Source organism: Trachypithecus francoisi, unplaced genomic scaffold (assembly GCF_009764315.1).
Source record: "Trachypithecus francoisi isolate TF-2019V2 unplaced genomic scaffold, Tfra_2.0 Lachesis_group0, whole genome shotgun sequence".
NCBI lineage: Eukaryota > Metazoa > Chordata > Mammalia > Primates > Cercopithecidae > Trachypithecus > Trachypithecus francoisi.
In genome coordinates, this window is record NW_022681453.1 from 164,984,674 (window position 1) to 165,001,980 (window position 17,307).

The 17,307-nt window shown below is 45.9% G+C and overlaps 1 protein-coding gene across 2 annotated transcripts in view; it reads left to right on the forward strand.

Moving 5' to 3' along the window:
- The first annotated feature begins 10,958 nt into the window (after nt 1-10,958).
- GALNT15 (polypeptide N-acetylgalactosaminyltransferase 15) overlaps nt 10,959-17,307 on the forward strand; it is a 67,222-nt gene continuing 60,873 nt past the window's right edge. For both annotated transcript variants that reach the window (XM_033212738.1, XM_033212739.1), the window contains exon 1: nt 10,959-12,381. In XM_033212738.1, the coding sequence (XP_033068629.1) occupies nt 11,837-12,381 (545 nt within the window). In that variant the 5' untranslated portion in view covers nt 10,959-11,836. The remainder of the gene's footprint in view (nt 12,382-17,307) is intronic.

Here is a 17,307-nt window from a genome sequence, read left to right on the forward strand (position 1 = left end):
TCCTCTACATCTTTAGCTGAATCAGTATTATCAGGTTAAAAAATTCGTCTATATCTAGACTCCCATTTCTGTTCCATTGATTTGCTTCTCGGTTATATGCTAATACCACACTATTTTAATGATTATAGCTTTATAAATCTAGATATCTGCTAAGAGGGATTTACCTCTTTGTTCTTCATAATTATCTTATTTATTCTTGTTATTTTATTCTTTTGTAAGAATTGTAGGATAGATTGCTTGTTGTATTAGTCCATTTTCTCACTGCTATAAAGAACCTCCCTGAGACTGGATAATTTATAAAGGAAATAGGTTTAATTGACCTACAGTTCCACATGACTAGAGAGGCCTCAGGAAACTTACAATCATGGCAGAAGGGGAAGAGGCACCCTCTTCACAAGGTGGCAGGAGAAAGAAGAGAAAGCAAAGGGGTACAAACCCCTTAGAAACCATCAGATCTCATGAAAACTCACTCGCTATCTTGAAAACAGCATGGGGGAAACCACCTCCATGATCCAATCAACTCCCTCCTCGTCCACAGGTGGAGATTACAGGTCCCTCCCTCAACACGTGAGGATTACAATTCGAGATGAGATTCAGATGGGGACACAGAATCAGAGCCTATCATTGTCAAAATCTGTGGAAAGCTCAGTTAGTATTGGAATGTAATGACAGTGAATTTCTAGATGAACTTGGGAAGAATTGACATCTCTTTCACATCGAGTCTTTCTATCCAGGCTCATGCTATGTCTCTCCAGGTTTACTTTGATTCCTTCAGTAAATTTTATAGTTTTCCCATATATTGTGTGAGATTTATTACCAGGCAGTTAGAATTTTTGTTGCTGAAATGCCACTTTTCACTTACCAGAAAGGTGAAGATCAAAAAGATTAATAACACTCTCCACTGGTAAGATTATAGGAAAATGGACAATCTCATACTTCATTAGTGTAAGTGTAAATTAATACAACCTCTTTGGAGTATAATTTTTAATAGCTCTAAACTTTTTAATGCATACATTATTTGAGACATTTCATTTCTAGAAATTATTCACAAATATATGCACAAATATGTAAAATTTTTTGTGCATGATATTAAGGCAGTATAATTCTAAAAGTATAAAATTGGCCACAACCTAAATGTGCATCAGTAGAAGCTTGGCTAAATCAATCATTGATTATTTGATCTGTTCAATAAGATATTATGCAACCATTAAATAGAATGAGGCAGCTTTATAAATACTTATATGAAAAAATACGCAAGATTGGCCGGGCGCGGTGGCTCAAGCCTGTAATCCCAGCACTTTGGGAGGCCGAGACGGGCAGATCATGAGGTTAGGAGATCGAGACCATCCTGGCTAACACGGTGAAACCCCGTCTCTACTAAAAATACAAAAACTAGCCGGGCGAGGTGGCGGGCGCCTGTAGTCCGAGCTACTTGGGAGGCTGAGGCAGGAGAATGGCATAAACCCGGGAGGCGGAGCTTGCAGTGAGCTGAGATCCGGCCACTGCACTCCAGTCCGGCGACAGAGCGAGACTCCGCCTCAAAAAAAAAAAAAAAGGAAGATTTTCTTTTTTTCTTTTTTCTGTTTGCTTTAGATTTACTTTGCTCTTCTTTTTCCAGTGTCTTAAGGAAGTAGGTTAGGTTATTGATTAGAAATCTTTCTGCTTTTTTAATATAAGCATTTGCAGCTATAAATTTCCCTGTAATACTGCTTTAGCTACATTCCTTAAGTTTTAGCATGTTGTGTCTTCGTTTTCATTTATTTCAAAGTATTCTCTAGGTTCTCATGTGATTTCTTCTTTGGCCCATTAGTTATTTGGAGTATGTTGTTTAGTTCTCAAATATTTGTGAATTTCTCAAATTTCTTTCCGGCATTGATTTCCATTTCATTCTATTTTGGTTAGAGAACACACTTTGTATAATTTAAATCCTTTTAGAGTTACTGAGGATTGTTTAGTGGTTTAGCGTATAATCTCTCCCGGAGAACAGTCCATGTGCACTTGAGTAGAATGTATTTTACTATTAATGCGTAGAAGAAAGGAACACCTCTTAAAATCTCCTTATTTTCGTATCATACTGCCTCTTCCCTACAGTTATTTCAAAACATCTCACACTCTAAGCTTGAACTCTCTTCCTCTCATGCTCAGTCCATAAGGTGTTCTTTGTTTTTCTCCTTCTTCATCCTCCCTCTTACCTCTTTATTATGTAATCAACTTAGCCTCTCCTATGATGGCCTCTCCTCCTTTTCTTCCTTTTCCTCCTTCTCTTTGTTCTCTAGGTTTTCATTATCCAGCTTCTCCTAGAACAAAATGGAACTTGAGAACTGACCCCAACGTAAGATTTCATCCCCTTTCCCCATGCCTCTTTAATCTCTCTTTACCCATTTTCCTGAATCTGCGTTGCAAAAAGTACAAGAACCAGCCTGGCAAGGAGATAACTCTCAATATGATCAGAACACTAGGGTTAAAATGAGCTGGTGAAGACACATTCTCCTTCTACATCCACCTTCCATGGATCACAGACCCCATGGGAGATCCTTGTAAACAAAGTCTTAATCAACCATAGCAGGATTATCCTCCTGCCTCAAAGTCTCCCACTGAAAATTCCTTCTCAGCCCTCTGTGTACCTAATGGAACCAAATGTGAAGCTTTGATGGTGGCAACCTCAAAGTTGGAATCGATTTAGCTTAATTCATTATTGATATTCTACTAAAAAGCCCCTTTGAAGTCACAGCATCAGCAGATGCCAAAAACCTAAGATCCCTTACAGCTCTCTAAGCTCTTACAGCCTATGGAGAGGTGGAAAGGTAATTGCACTTTTGTTGAACAAAGACTTAGAAAAATATCAGATATTTATATTTTATTTTTCTCATATTAACCCAGATATTTGTACACATCTCTGTGATTGCTCTCAGAACATTATATAACTATAATTATGTGTGGGCCTTACTGGCTGTATCTTATTCATCTTTTCATTTCTTTGCTAAGCACTATGCCTGGCACATAGTAGATATTCAATAAACATTTGCAGAATGAATGGAGACAACACAATAATAAATACACCCAGTAGGGCTTCACAGTGCTTTTCCAAAAGAATATTTTTAGGTACTGAAAACCCAATATATTGGTAACATAACTCAAAATCTATCCCAAGCCATGCATTATTCTTTTTTCAGGTATAGTCCCAAAAGTTCAGTGGCATTTTCAATCCCTTCAATCCTACTTCCAGCCAGTGTAATTATTGGCAAAGCCTATTTCAAATGAGTGCTACAGATGCACATGTGTGCTCTCACACACACACACACACACATGCACACACACATGCACACACGCACGCACACACACACAAGCCACATATTTTCTAATCTGAGCATAGAGGATGGTGCACTCACCCAGCCTCCTACATCAGGAGTGGACCTTTATTCTCAGAATTAGAGGGATAATGGAAGACAGAGATGCACGTGTCTCCTAAACCTCTCAGACCTTCAAAGACACCTGGACCTCAAATTAGGGGATAAGATTTTTGACATACTTATATATTTTGTTCTCATAATTTCTTCTGTACCCTAGCCTTTTCCTTATTCTGATAACTAGCATTACTGGTCTTCATTGCTTCCAGGACAGAACGGCATTGCAGAATGCTGACAGCATTCTATCAGAATTGAATGCTTGGCTTTTGAGGTTCAGAACACTAGATCAGGACATAAATAAAAAGTTGATAAGAATACCTGAAGAGCAACAACAGAGCCTCCTGGTTCTGTGCAAGGGCCAGAAGTTCCCTGAGCAGAGTCTGTTGAGAGTGAGACTATGGCATCAACAGTGTCTCATGCCACCCAGGGAGGGCTCATGTGGCCAGCTTTAGGATGGTTACAATAAGAATTTTTGTCTCTAGTTCAGTAGAACAAGAGAATCATTGGTGGCTGGAAAGATGCAAGAAATAAGGAGAGAATTTCTCTGGGAGTGTCCTCAACATGAAACTGAAAGGCACACCACCAAAATTTTTTGGTAGTCATTCTTCCAGTACATTTGCCCCTAGGAGCTGGCAGGAGCTTTCTGAAGTTTCGTTTCTAGGCTCAGGAAGATGTTGATTTGGGTCATGGCCATTGTCCACATCTAGGTCATTCAAAAAGGCACTGTTAGGTGTACTCTTGCATCCCCAACCCCCTAGTAGGATCCACATGGGGTGAGCGTAGTGTCGTTACCTCCCTCCCAGTGTGACGCTCACCTGCCATTAGTGAGCAGTCTACTGAGCAAAAGAGGTAGTTTCCTGAAAAATTGTCCTTAGAAGAAAAAGTAGAATTGAGTGATTAGAATCAATTCTAGAATCTTGCTAGAGTCACTGGGACTAACTGGGTTTTTACAACAGGTTGACTTCATGTCAGGCATGACTTTGATTTACCCTTTAGCATATTATTCTAGGCATAATACAGAATATGTTGAAGAATGTTTGACTTCTGTTAGGACTTTAAATCTAAGAGAGTACTAATTACATAATTACATACTTTATAGCACAGAATATAGATCAGAAAACTTGTCATAGTCTGATTTATATTTTAAAAAGCAGAAATAACCTTGCTGAATACCATAGGAAGTTATTTATTTCACCAATTAATTCACTCCACAAGTATAAATAAAAAAAGAAGAGATAAATTATTATTTTGGTTGATACCTGTGTCTTAGTTTGAGTTCCCCTGAAAGCAGACTCTGAGATAAAAGCTTGATGTAGACGGCTTATTTAGAGGAGAACCCAAGAAGTGCAAGTATGGATGGAGGGGAGAGTAAGAAAAAGACAGTGAATAAAGGATGCACAGATGACCGGGTTACCACTGTGGACAACTGGGTCCTCAGTCCTGCCAGGAACTCTAGAAATCCTAGAACTCTAGGAATTCTGGAGAATTATGTAAACTCTATCTCAGAATAGTCCCACCAAGGCTATTCACTATTACCCACTATTACCTACTGAAATACTTATCCACCAGTTTCCTTTTCTTAAGGATTGAAGTTATTTCTGAAGTTAAATCCCTAGCACTCCTGGCCTGCTCTGCAGGAAAGGTGAGCTGCTCCTTCATGCTGGGGAACCCTCAGGCAGAGAGACGCAGGCCCCGGAGGTGGGATGCTATTTCTGCACACAGTTACTGTCCATCTGCAGCTGCACATGAACTCACAGCTGGGGCAGAGGAAATAGAGAGCATTGCATCTGCCATGGCTGCTGCAATCTCTTTGGGAATTAGAACATTTCTAAATTCGTGTATATATCTTTTAAGTACCCTCTGCCAGGAGAGGAATTGTTGAAGGGAAAGCAAAGAGACTTTGGATTCTGGTGGGTTCCTGAAAAGTATCCTAAACTCCTCCCCTAAGCCAAGTCCCAGGACAGAAATGATATAGGGAGGTAAATAACAGAAACCCCCAATAGTGTCCCCATCTTTTACAGCACAGGGAAATGACAAGATCCCAGAATCTCCTTCAAACAGCATGATGTGGCAGCAGAAGAAGCCTGCTGGGTGTTTAGGCTGGTGGGTGTAAGGCAGCCTCACAGAGTCCCTCATTCCCCCAAGAAGAGGGATGTGGGCATGTCACAGAAACTCTGTGACCCACAAAGGCCTTGGTTATGGAGAGCAGGTGGATGTAGCAAAACCTCTCCAGAGAAGTGTCTGCAGACCAGATGGGGACAGAACCCTTTCAGAGGACTCTGATGTACATGTCAAGGACAAGGATAGGTGCCTGGGCCCTGTGGGACCCCTACAAACTAGACCTTGCCCTGGGGAGAAAGTGAATGGTGAAACCTTCAACCTCCTGTGGTTGGTTTTACTACCAAGGAGAAGGGGTTCATGAATTCACTTACAGTAAAAATAAAAATTTTCATCCTGCCTTGTACATCTGAGTCTATGGCCTCCATAGACATGGAACAAAGCTCCTTTGTTGCCCTCTCATGCCCAAGCAGAACATATCCTGGGACCAGAGAGAAACAACTTGAGTGTGGGCCCCTTTCTTGTCATGTAAGGGAGATGTGTTCTTTACACTAGTGCTCTAAGACCTTATCATACATTAGAGGCATTCAGAGGGCTTGTTAAAACTCAGAAGCCTAGGCCCAACCCCATAAACACTGGCTCAGTAAGTCTGAGAAAGGCCTAAGAAGGACCTTTGTTCTTGGTTACTTTTTGATATGGTTTGGCAGTGTCCCCACCCAAATCTCATCTTGAATTGTGACTCCCACAATTCACATGTGTCCTGGGAGGACCCAGTAGGAGGCGATTGAATTATGGGGGTGGGTCTTTCCTGTGCTGTTCTCCTGACAGTGAATGAGTCTCATGAGATCTGATGGTTTTAAAAATGGGAGTTTCCCACACAAGCTCTCTCTCTGCCTGCTGCCATCCATGTAAGACATGACTTGCTTCTCCTTGCCTTCCACCGTGATTGTGAGGCCTCCCCAGTCATGTGGAACTATAAGTCCATTAAACCTCTTTTTCTTCCCAGTCTCAATTATGTCTTTATCAGCAGCATGAAAATGGATTAATATGCCCTTACATTTAGTGATGGCCCTGCTGATCATGGCTGTGCACAGACAAGGCACTTCAGGCACTGCGGACACCAGTCCTCTCCATGTTAGCCCTGTGTAAAAGCCATTCCCTGCCCATGCTTGCCCCTGTGCCATTTAGACACACAGTAAGATCCTACTCTGCAGCACTGTTCCTTCCCAATAAAATCCATAGCCAGATCATGAAAGAGGAAACAGAGAGTGAGGATGTGGGCTAGGCTACCTTGGGCAGTCTGCGGAAAGGGAGGAGTTGGGGTTGGTCATTTGGATAAGTGGTTGCATGCCATCCATTTCCCTTCTTCCCTCTCTGAGGTCCCGGAGTGTTACCTTGCTGTTAAGAATTTATTTGTTGCATAATGCATACTGTATATCATATCACTCATCTCTGAGAGTCATTTATTGGACAACCATGTGTTGCCGGACCAGGTACTGTGCTGAGTGTGAAAGAGACACAGATGGAGCAACCACTAATGGGGGAGACCAAAAAACAAACAGCCATCACTGTGTGTTATAGCTGTCTCAGTTCATTTGTGTTGCTGTAAAGGAATACCTGAGGCTGGGTAATTTATAAAGAAGTTTATTAGGCTTGCACTTCTGCAGGCTGTACAAGAAACTTGTGCCAACATCTGCTTCTGTTGAGGAACTCAAGCTGCTTCCATTCATGGTGGAAGGCAAAGGGGACACTGCACCTGCAGGGATTACATGGCGAGAAAGGGAGTAAGCAAGAAATGGGGGCTATGTCAGGCTCTTTTTAACAACCAGATGTCACAGGAACCAACAGAGTGAGAACTCATTCACCCCGTCTCCCTCTGCCCCAAGCAGGGAATTCACCTGTTCATGAGGGATCCACCCTCATGACCCAAACACCTCGCATTAGGCCCCACCTCGAACACCGGGAATTAAATTTCAACATGAAGTCTGGAGGAACAAACATTCAAACCACAGCACCAAGTCAAACAAATGCCTGGGGTTAAGTTCTTTAACCTTTGGGGAATCGCCTCTCCAGCTTCCCTTATTCTTGCTGTTTTCACCTCAGCTTGAGATGGGAAGAACAGCAATTGGGCCGTTGATGACATCTTCTTGAATTGCTTGGGCCAGGTCTGCTATTGCTTTGCAGATTTTTTTTTTTTTTTCACTAGCTGAAGTCTACTGTTCCTTTAGTGAATACTCTCAGACTCTGATTTGTTCTGGCACTTTAACCTGCCATCCACCTGAACAGAAAATTTTCATTATTTTTCTAGGCAAATAGCAGACTTTTTAACACCAAAGCTGACATGTCTTATGAGAAAACAGACAGATGAAAAGCTAGAGAGAGAAACATACAGACACCCCAGTGGCAGTCTAATTTTGGTGTTGATCATCTCACCTCTCTGAGCACTGAGACAGCCTGGAGGTTAGATCAACGATGCTCTGAGTCCCAGGAGAGACCCATGGCCTGCGTCTGGGGCTTCACCAGATCTAGTTTATCTTGAACTGGAGCCAAGAGTCCCAGGCCAGAGTCACCCAGCCCCAGTTCTTTTGGGAACTTTTTTCATGGACTATCTCCATCATGGGAAGGCCAAGTTCAAGCCCCTGGGCTGAGGAGGTTAGTATGATGTCTAGCCTCACTAGAGGTTAGGACAGAGATGGAATAGTAGAAGGAGAGAATGGAAATGACAGAGCGAGAGCAAGAGTTGAGAGATGGCGGAGGAGGGTGGGAGGGTAAGGAAGGCAAGAGGAACAGTATCTGTTTCCTGCGGCTGCCATAACAAAGTCCCACAAGTGGGTGATTTAAATAACAGAAATGTATGATCTCACAGTTCCAGCGACGAGAAGTCCATGATCAAGGTGTTGGCAGGGCTATTTCTTTCTTAGGACTGTGAAGGAGAGTCTGTTCCATGTCTCTCCTAGCTACCAGTGGTTTCCGGCCATCTTTGATATTCCTTGGCTTTTAGATGCATCACCCAGCCTCTGCCCTCTTCTTCACATGATGTTCTCTGTGTATGCCTGTCTCTGCCCAATGGTCCCCTTTTTGTAAGAACACCAGTCATATTAGACTAGGGTCCACCCTAACAACCTCCTTTTAACTTGATAATCTACAAAGATCCTATTTCCTGTCAAGGCCCCCTTCACAGCTTCCCCAGCAGAGGCAGGGCTTCAATTGTAATTTTGAAGGACACGATTCAACCCATGATGGGAGCAAGGGTGAGGAAGAGAGGAGGAGGGAGCAAGGTCTGGGCCTCATGTGCCAGGTGACAGGGAGGGATGGGAGGAACTGGTAGCAAAGCTGGCAGGGACAGCAGCAAAGTCCTGGGGAGTGGAACAGTGTGCTTTGCGTGCTCTGGAAAAATAGCAGTGAACAATCAAACAAAAGCCCTGCCCTGGTGGAGCTTACGTTTTATGGGAGTGGGTGGAGAAACGGACAATAAACACCTTAGTATTTTAATTTGCCAGGTGTTGAGAAGAGCCACAGAGATTCTCAAAGAAAGCCCCATGTGGAGGAGGGGCTTTCAATGTAGAAAGGTGGGTCCAGGAAGGCTTCATTAAATAGGTGACATTGGAGTGAACACAAAAATGAAGAAATGAGCCGTATGGATGACTTTCTGGGGGAAAGAGTGCTCAAGTGGCGGGCTGGCCAGGGTGACAGCTCTGGGGTGGGCTGTTCTTGGCAAGTTCAAGCACAATGTTGCTGGAGATGAGTGGAAGATGGTGACTGTGCACACTCAGTTTTCTGAAGGCCTCCTGGATTTGAAACCTTCTAATCCTTCATCCTCATTAACCTCAAAATGTCCCCAGAAATTCTCCCAGGGTGTCTGCCTCTTGACTTTGGAAATGACACAGTATCCCCACCTGGCAATACACCCTGATTTGAGATTTGGAAGACACAATTCAATCCAGAAATTGCTAAGTACTGTCCACTGGGGCATTACAGTGGGATCCCAGAACAACCACATGTAACCCACTATTTCACCTCTGACTTCATGAACACATGTGTACACACGCTTGTGCATGTGTGTGTGCACAGACGCACCACACACACTGGAAGAAACAACTGAGTCAAAAGGTAAGACTTTTTTTCATGAGATTTTCAAGCTGACATTCTAAGATCAAAGACAAAAACAATGAGCAAGTTCATTGCAGGACTTCCCCAATGGCAGTTTTTCCCCCTCCACTCTTGGTTGCAGACAGCATGGGTGCTTTACAGCCATCAAAAGAAACACAGCTCATGGTGATGGCCAGCTATCCTTCAATCTGTTCAAGACAGAAGCCCGAAAACTGAGCATGCTGGATTCTCTTCTCCCTTCTACCTACCTCACTCCCTCAGTGATCTCAGGTCTCACGGCTTCAAACACTATCTGAGTGCTGCTGGAGTCCAGCTTTGTATGTGCAGGCCAGACCTCCCCCTGACCTTCAGCTATCCCACATCCTGCTGCCTCCACTTCACCTCCTCTTAGCTGTCTAAAGGACACCTCAAATGTCACATGTTCCAAACCAAGCCACTGGCATTCATCTCCTTCCACCTTCTCTCCTTCCCCATCTTGGTTAATGGCATCTCTATTCTTCCAGCTACTCAGACCAAAAATTTGAACTCATCCTTGACTCTTCTCTTCCTCTCACATTAGTCATTATTCATCAGCAAATCCTATATGTTCTTCCTTAAAGTATATCCACAAGCTGACCCCTGTCACCACTGATGCCACTTAGTGCAAGCCAAGAACCTCTTGGTTGGTCTCCCTGCTCCTGCTCTTTGCCCCCCACTGATTAGTCTCAACCCAGCAGCCAGAATGATCCAGTTAAAACCCAAGTCAGATTGTGTCTGTCCTCTAAGGGCTCCCCTCTCACTCAGAGGAAAAGCCAAAGTTCCTTCAATGCAAGCAGGGGGTGTCCTGTATGGTCCTCCTGCCCCCCGCCCCCTTGCCTCTCTTATTCCACTTCCCATCAGGCTCCACCCTGCTCTCTTTGCTTCAGCCATGCTGATGTTTTGCTGTTCCTCAGACATGCCGGCATACTCTTGCCCTAGAACCTTCACATTTATCATTCTGTCTGCCTCGAACGCTCAACCTCAGATAGCTGTGCAGCCCTCTTCTTTACACAAATGGTAACTCTTCCATGAAACCTTTCTCCACCACTCAATGTCCATTTCCAAGCCCAGCCCATGCTCCCCAGCCCCATGCCTGCTCTGCTTTTTTGCCTTCATCCTCATCACCATCTGACCCAGTGGATAGTTTTAGTTGTATCTCTCACTAGAATGCAAGCTCCATGAGACACACATTTTTGTCTGTGTTATTCATTGCTCTACTTCCAGTTCCCAGAACAGTTTTGGCACATAGCGTGTGTTCATTAATTACGTGTTGGTTAAATGAAGGAATCTTTATGATGGAAGGAGCAATTCACTCCTCTTCCAGTGTCCCCCTCAGTGCCCAGGGCAGAACAGGCCTTCAGCTGCTCTTGTGGGAGCAGGAGGGACTTGCAAAATCATCTCTCTTAGCTCCCTCATTTTCAGGAGGACAGGGACAGTGGTCCCCAGGAAGGGAAGGAGAGTCCAACCTAGTTTGGCTGATCCCCTGTGGGAGGCTGAGGTACAGACAGACAGCTGCAACTCCTTGCATCTATGCCACACACACAGCCTTTCTGAATCAGAGGGTATTATTCTTTCCTTCTGAACTCTTGGGATATTCCTGTTTCGATTTGGCTCTAGCAGTGACGACGCCGAGTTGTGCAAAGCCTGGGAACAGTGAGGGCATTAGGACCAGGAGTGAGGCGCACGCTTGGCTCTGGGTTGTGTCTGGCAGAGGGATCTCGGCTGAGTGGAGCTATGTGTGAAAGGAAACCAGGCACTGCCTGCCGGCTTTACATCTGTTGATCTGACCTGACTGGAAGCGTCCAAAGAGGGACGGCTGTCAGCCCTGCTTGACTGAGAACCCACCAGCTCATCCCAGACACCTCATAGCAACCTATTTATGCAAAAGGGGAAAGAAACACCTGAGCAGAATGGAATCATTATTTTTTTCCCAAGGAGACAACCGGGGTAAAGGGAGGAAAGCAATTCAATTTGAAGTCCCTGTGAATGGGCTTTCAGAAGGCAATTAAGGAAATCCACTCAGAGAGGACTTGGGGTGAAACTTGGGTCCTGTGGTTTTCTGATTGCAAGTAGAAGCAGGTCTTACACATGCTGTTGGCAAATGTCAGGAGCAGGTTAAGTGACTGGCAGAAAAACTTCCAGGTGGAACGAGCAACCTAGGTTCTGCTGCAAGTTTGAAGGAGCCTGGAGCGGGAGAAAGCGAACTTGAACATGACCTGTTGCATTTGGCAAGTTCCAGCAGCATGCTGCTAAGGAAGCGGTACAGGCACAGACCATGCAGACTCCAATTCCTCCTGCTGCTCCTCATGCTGGGGTGCGTCCTGATGATGGTGGCGATGTTGCACCCTCCCCCGCACACCCTGCACCAGACTGTCACAGCCCAAGCCAGCAAGCACAGCCCTGAAGCCAGGTACCGCCTGGACTTTGGGGACTCCCAGGATTGGGTACTGGAGGCTGAGGATGAGGGCGAAGAGTACAGCCCTCTGGAGGGCCTGCCACCCTTTATCTCACTGCGGGAGGATCAGCTGCTGGTGGCCGTGGCCTTACCCCGGGCCAGAAGGAACCAGAGCCAGGGCAGGAGAGGTGGCAGCTACCGCCTCATCAAGCAGCCGAGCAGGAGGCAGGGTGAGGAAGCCCCAAAGAGGGACTGGGGGGCCGAGGAGGAGGACGAGGAGGTGTCTGAAGAAGAGGAGCTGACCCTGTTCAGCCTGGACTCACATGGCCTCCAGGAGGCACTCAGTGCCCGCATCCCCCTCCAGAGGGCTCTGCCTGAGGTGCGGCACCCGCTGTAAGTAAGGCCCTTGTTTTCCCTTCCCTGATCCCAGGGCATGATCAGGTGGTAGCAAACTCGGGGACGCAAACTTTCCGTACCCTGCCTCTCCTTGAAAAGCAAGTGCTTTTCAAGATGCAGTACCTGGGCCAGCAGCGTCAGCATCCCCTGGGCACTGGTGGGTTCTCAGAAATGCAGATTCTCAGACCCCATCCCAGACCTGCCAAACAAGAAACCCTGGGTGGGGTCCAGTGATCTCTATGAACAAGCCCTTCAGGTGAGAACCATGGTCCTAGAGAGCAGAAAGTGCGGACTCTTGCTTGTTCATTCTCTTCTCCATCCTGAGTTCTAGTTCTTCTGTCTTTAGGTCAAATGGCTTGGTTTCTACAACACAGAAGGGAGGTTAGAGCAGATATTCCCCAGTTCTAACCCTCTGACTCCACTACATTTTGATTTTAGGGCTATTGTTAGTGTTTGCTTTTAGTTTGGATCAAAATAACAATTGCAGTTTACATTTAGGGGGCTCTTCCCATGTGTCTGGATTTACTTTACAAGCTTTTAACATATTAACTCATCAAGTCCTGGAAAGTCCTCGCAGCTCTGCAAGATGGGTGCTAGTAATATCATCATGCTTATTCTATAGGTATGAAAACAAGGCGAAGTGGCTTTTGCAGTCACGCTGCTAGTAGGTAACAAAGGCGGGATTTGAATGCAGGCATGTGAGCTCCAGTCCGCCTGACCCACCGCTCCATGCCACCCTCCTTGGGTCACTAGACTAAGGAAACAAGTCCAGTGCCTGAGAGCCAGAATACTGTGCTGACTGCAATTTGCCCTGCTAGGGCGGCCCCGGCCCCAGGAGGTGAGCTGAGAAGTGTAGGTGATGTGCAGAGCTGTGCCCAGGGAGATGCTAGCCCATCCTCCACACCCCCTGCTCCCTTACTGTCACCATGGCTGGCCACTGAGGAGGGAGCCTTGGTTACCAGCACCCAGGGAGCAAGGCAGCTGCTTAGTTTTAGTTTGGTGATTTAGGTCCCTTTTCCTACGGGCCATTGCTCCTCCCAGAGCCTGGAGAGTTTCCTGGAAAGCAAACATTTGTGCAGAGCAGCAGTTGAGGAGATAGGGCCACACATTCCTCGGATCCCTGATCTAGTTCCCCTCAGCCTGGCTGCTCAGCCACTCACACTCAAGGGTGTGCAATTGCAGAGACAGCAGCAGGAGTGAACATCTCCTTAAATTGTGTGCCCTAGGTGCCTCACTCACCTCACCCTACTTCCATTTCAACCCCGCGACACTGTTTTCAAGCCTTACCTTTAAAAGCTCTTTTCAGGAAATTCGCACCCCATTCTAGTTTTGTGCCCTCCCTGCACCCTGGAGTTACTACAACTAAATCCAAATGATCATTGATGTATTTATCAGTCAAATCCCTGCCATGCTGTGAGCCCCTTAGAAGGTCAGGACTGAGTTTGTATTGTACATCTCAAAGCCCAACATGCAGTAAAGAAGTGATTGCTGAATGAACAAATATATAGTTTTCAAATTTGTTGACACTGTTTTTCATTGGCCTGGAGCAAGAATGATCATCCTCTTTTTGCCAATGAGAAATATTGCCTGAAACAAGAGGATCCATGACTACCAAAGTGATACGTGTGTGTGACTTGTGTGTTTGCATAGTGCAAATGTGTGGTGAATATGCGTATTTGTAGGTCATGGTATATGTGTGTTCGTGCATGTGTGTTGTATATATTCTCTGTGTTGTGTGTGCACTGCATTATGTGTATTAAATGGATGTCGTGCATGTATGTGTAGTACATGCATGTACTGCATTATGTGGTGCCTATACACTTGGTGCATGTTACTTTGTGTATGTGGTATGACATGCACAGGTATGCATTGTGCATTGTATTGTCCTGTGTGCATGTGTGTTAATGTGCATGTATTATGTGCATGGTTCATATATGTATTTTGTATTGGGGTGATGCCACATGCATTGTTCATCTGGGTGTGTGTTGCAGTTTGCTATTTGTTTTGCATATGTTTATGTGGCGCATGTGTGCACAGGTATTGTGTCATGACTGTTTCTTGTGTATGATGTGCTTCTGTGGTGCATTGTGTTATAAATGCATTGTGTGAATGGTATATGCATACATGTACAAGTGTGTTGTGTTTATTATGCATGTGGTATAAAGTGCATGGATATGTTGCATGTGGCACAAGTGCAGGTAAATTTTGTGGTGTGTGTGCTGTGCACGTAATTTGTATGTGCTGTGTGTGTAGTGTGCACGGGTGTAATTCGTGTGTATTGTGGATCTTGTGCCCGTGCTGTGCTGTGCAGTACTGCGCCTGTGGTGTGCTGTGCAGTACTGCGCCTGTGCTGTGCTGTGCAGTACTGCGCCTGTGCTGTGATGTGCAGTACTGTGCCTGTGCTGTGATGTGCAGTACTGTGCATGTACTGTGCCTGTGCTGTGCTGTGCAGTACTGTGCCTGTACTGTGCCTGTGTGTGGTGTACTGTTTGTTTCCCATGTTTTTGTGGTACGTGTGTGTATGTATTCTTTGTGTGTTATAAATGTGTGTGGTGTGAGTGATACGTGTGTATGTGTGCAAGGATGTTGTGTGTGTTATGCATGTAGTGTGATGTTCATGAGTGTGTGATGTGCACTGTGAGGTGCGTGGTGCAAGTCTGGGTACATTTTGTGCTCTGTGTGTTTGATGTGCACTTGTATGTTTATGTGTGTGTGCAACACTTCAGTGGTTGCTTCTTCCAGCCAGAGTAACCAACTCGTCTTGACTTGCCGCCTGAGACTTCCCAGATTTTAGCACTGAAAGCCTCAGGCAGTCGGGAGGAAACTCCTCAACCCCTGCGAAGGGAGATGATTGGATTCTCCAATCCCCAGCTTGCCAGGGTTCTCAGGAAACGGCCGCCAGCTCTGTGCGGAGGTGCTCAGCGCCCTCTGCTGGCCCCGACTGGGGCGTGCGGCCTGCGCAGCCCAGGCCTTGGCGGCAGACTCCCCTCTCCAGTCTGCGGTTCAAGCTCTGGCGCCTTCCCTTCCCTGGATTCCTCGCCTGCGTACACAAGAGAGTTCCTGCAAAGCAAGGCAAACGATCTCCACCCTCCCCGCAGGGTGACAGGACGCTTCTCCTACCCGTTTAAATCTGGGCCACACTACAACACATAAGAGAAACAGCCATATGTTAAGCGCCTGCTGTATGCGGGCCCTGCACGCTGCTTTCCCACCAGGACCAGACAAGCCCCTCTGGCTCAGTTCCTACACCCGAAGGCCCAAACTAGCTCTGCCTGTTGTCCTTTCACCCCTGCCCAGGCCACAGGCCTTTTTCTGAGTACCTCTAGGATCATTTCTGGAGGTCAGTTTGAATAGGTGGCATTTGAGGATAATCACCAATGATGCAAGAGCAAAAAAGAAAAATATCAGTGGAAAAGAGGTCAAAAGACAGTCTATGAAAAGAGAGGCAAAATTATAGTGAGCCTTTACTGAGCTCTTACTATGTGCTAGAGGCTCTGCTAAGTGGTTTTTGTTTTCAACTCTTCGTAGAAAACCTGTAAGGTAGGTTTCATTTCATGGATGAGGAAACTGAGACACAGAAAGATGGAGAGACTGGTGCCAGGTTATCTGACTGGGTGAGTCTGACACCAAAGTCACGCTCTTAACCACCACACTACACTTTGCAAGTCTGCCACTCTCCAGATCAGAGATTGGGCAAGTTACACGGGCTGGAAGTGTTTCAAGTTTGTTCTTCTTAGAATGGGGAGAACTCACATGGGTCCATGGGGAGACACTTGGGGAAATGCTTATCACAGCATCCTTGGTGGTGTGGAGGAGCTGGAAGCCACCTGGGTGTCATGTCACAGGGCAAGAGGAGCTGGGTGCACCCTATGAGATACTCAGCCTGAGTTAGAAGCAACAGACTCTGGGTACATTCAACAATGAAGGGAGACCTTAAAAATCCCCTGCTGAGTGAAAAAGTAAGGCACAGAAGGCGGCCTACAGCACTGTATCATTAGGGGAAATGTAAATCCATGCACACTAACCAATCCATTCTTTACAGGAACAGATCAAACTCAATGAAATGGTTGTGCTGTGGGAAAGGGAGGGTCCTCAGGGCAGAGGTGGGGATAAAACTGAATGAATACTCAGGCAAAATAGAGAGGAGCCCATGATGGAACCACAAACAGGAAGGGGATTAACTCAGCCCTTGAAAGCTGCTGTCAAAGAAGGGGCGGGAGGAACAAGCCCTGCCCATTTAGCCTCCTGTAGCATGGATGGCTTTCAAAGTTCTTCCAGGCCCCAGCTCTCCTTTGATCATCCTGGCACCCAGTGCAGGGGCAACGGATTCCTAGGATCAAAGAGGCTGCTGAGTGAGCCAGTGCTTTATATTCTACATCTAGGGACAAACTTGAGCGTGCATCAGAACACCTAGAGGGCTTGTTAAAATACAGATTCCTGGCCTCCAATCCTGTAGTTTCTGATCCAGTGGGTGTGAGATTCAACATTTGCATTTCTGCAAACTCCTGGTACTGCTGCTGCTGCTGCTGATCCAGAGACACTTTGAGAACCTCTGCTCTAAGGCACACTCTTTATGCCAAACAGACTGGCCACAGCAGTGCTCCTCAGACTTTAAGGTGCGTATGAATCATCTAGGCATCCTGTTAAAATGCAGTCAAATTCAGCAGGTCAGGAGGGCAGCCTCAGATGCTCCATTTCTATCAAAGGCACTCCAAGGTGGCACCAGCACTGCTGGCCCACAGAGCACATTTTTCAACAGCAAGGAGTTACACCGCGACTTCCCAAACGTATGTGCACACCCAACCCCCCTCACTTGTTAAAGACGTAATTGCTTGTTAAAGACATAGAGACGTTCAGACCCCCTCACTGGCAATGCTCCAGAGTTCTGAGTTGGAGCCCAGTAATCTGAATTTTTTTAAGCTG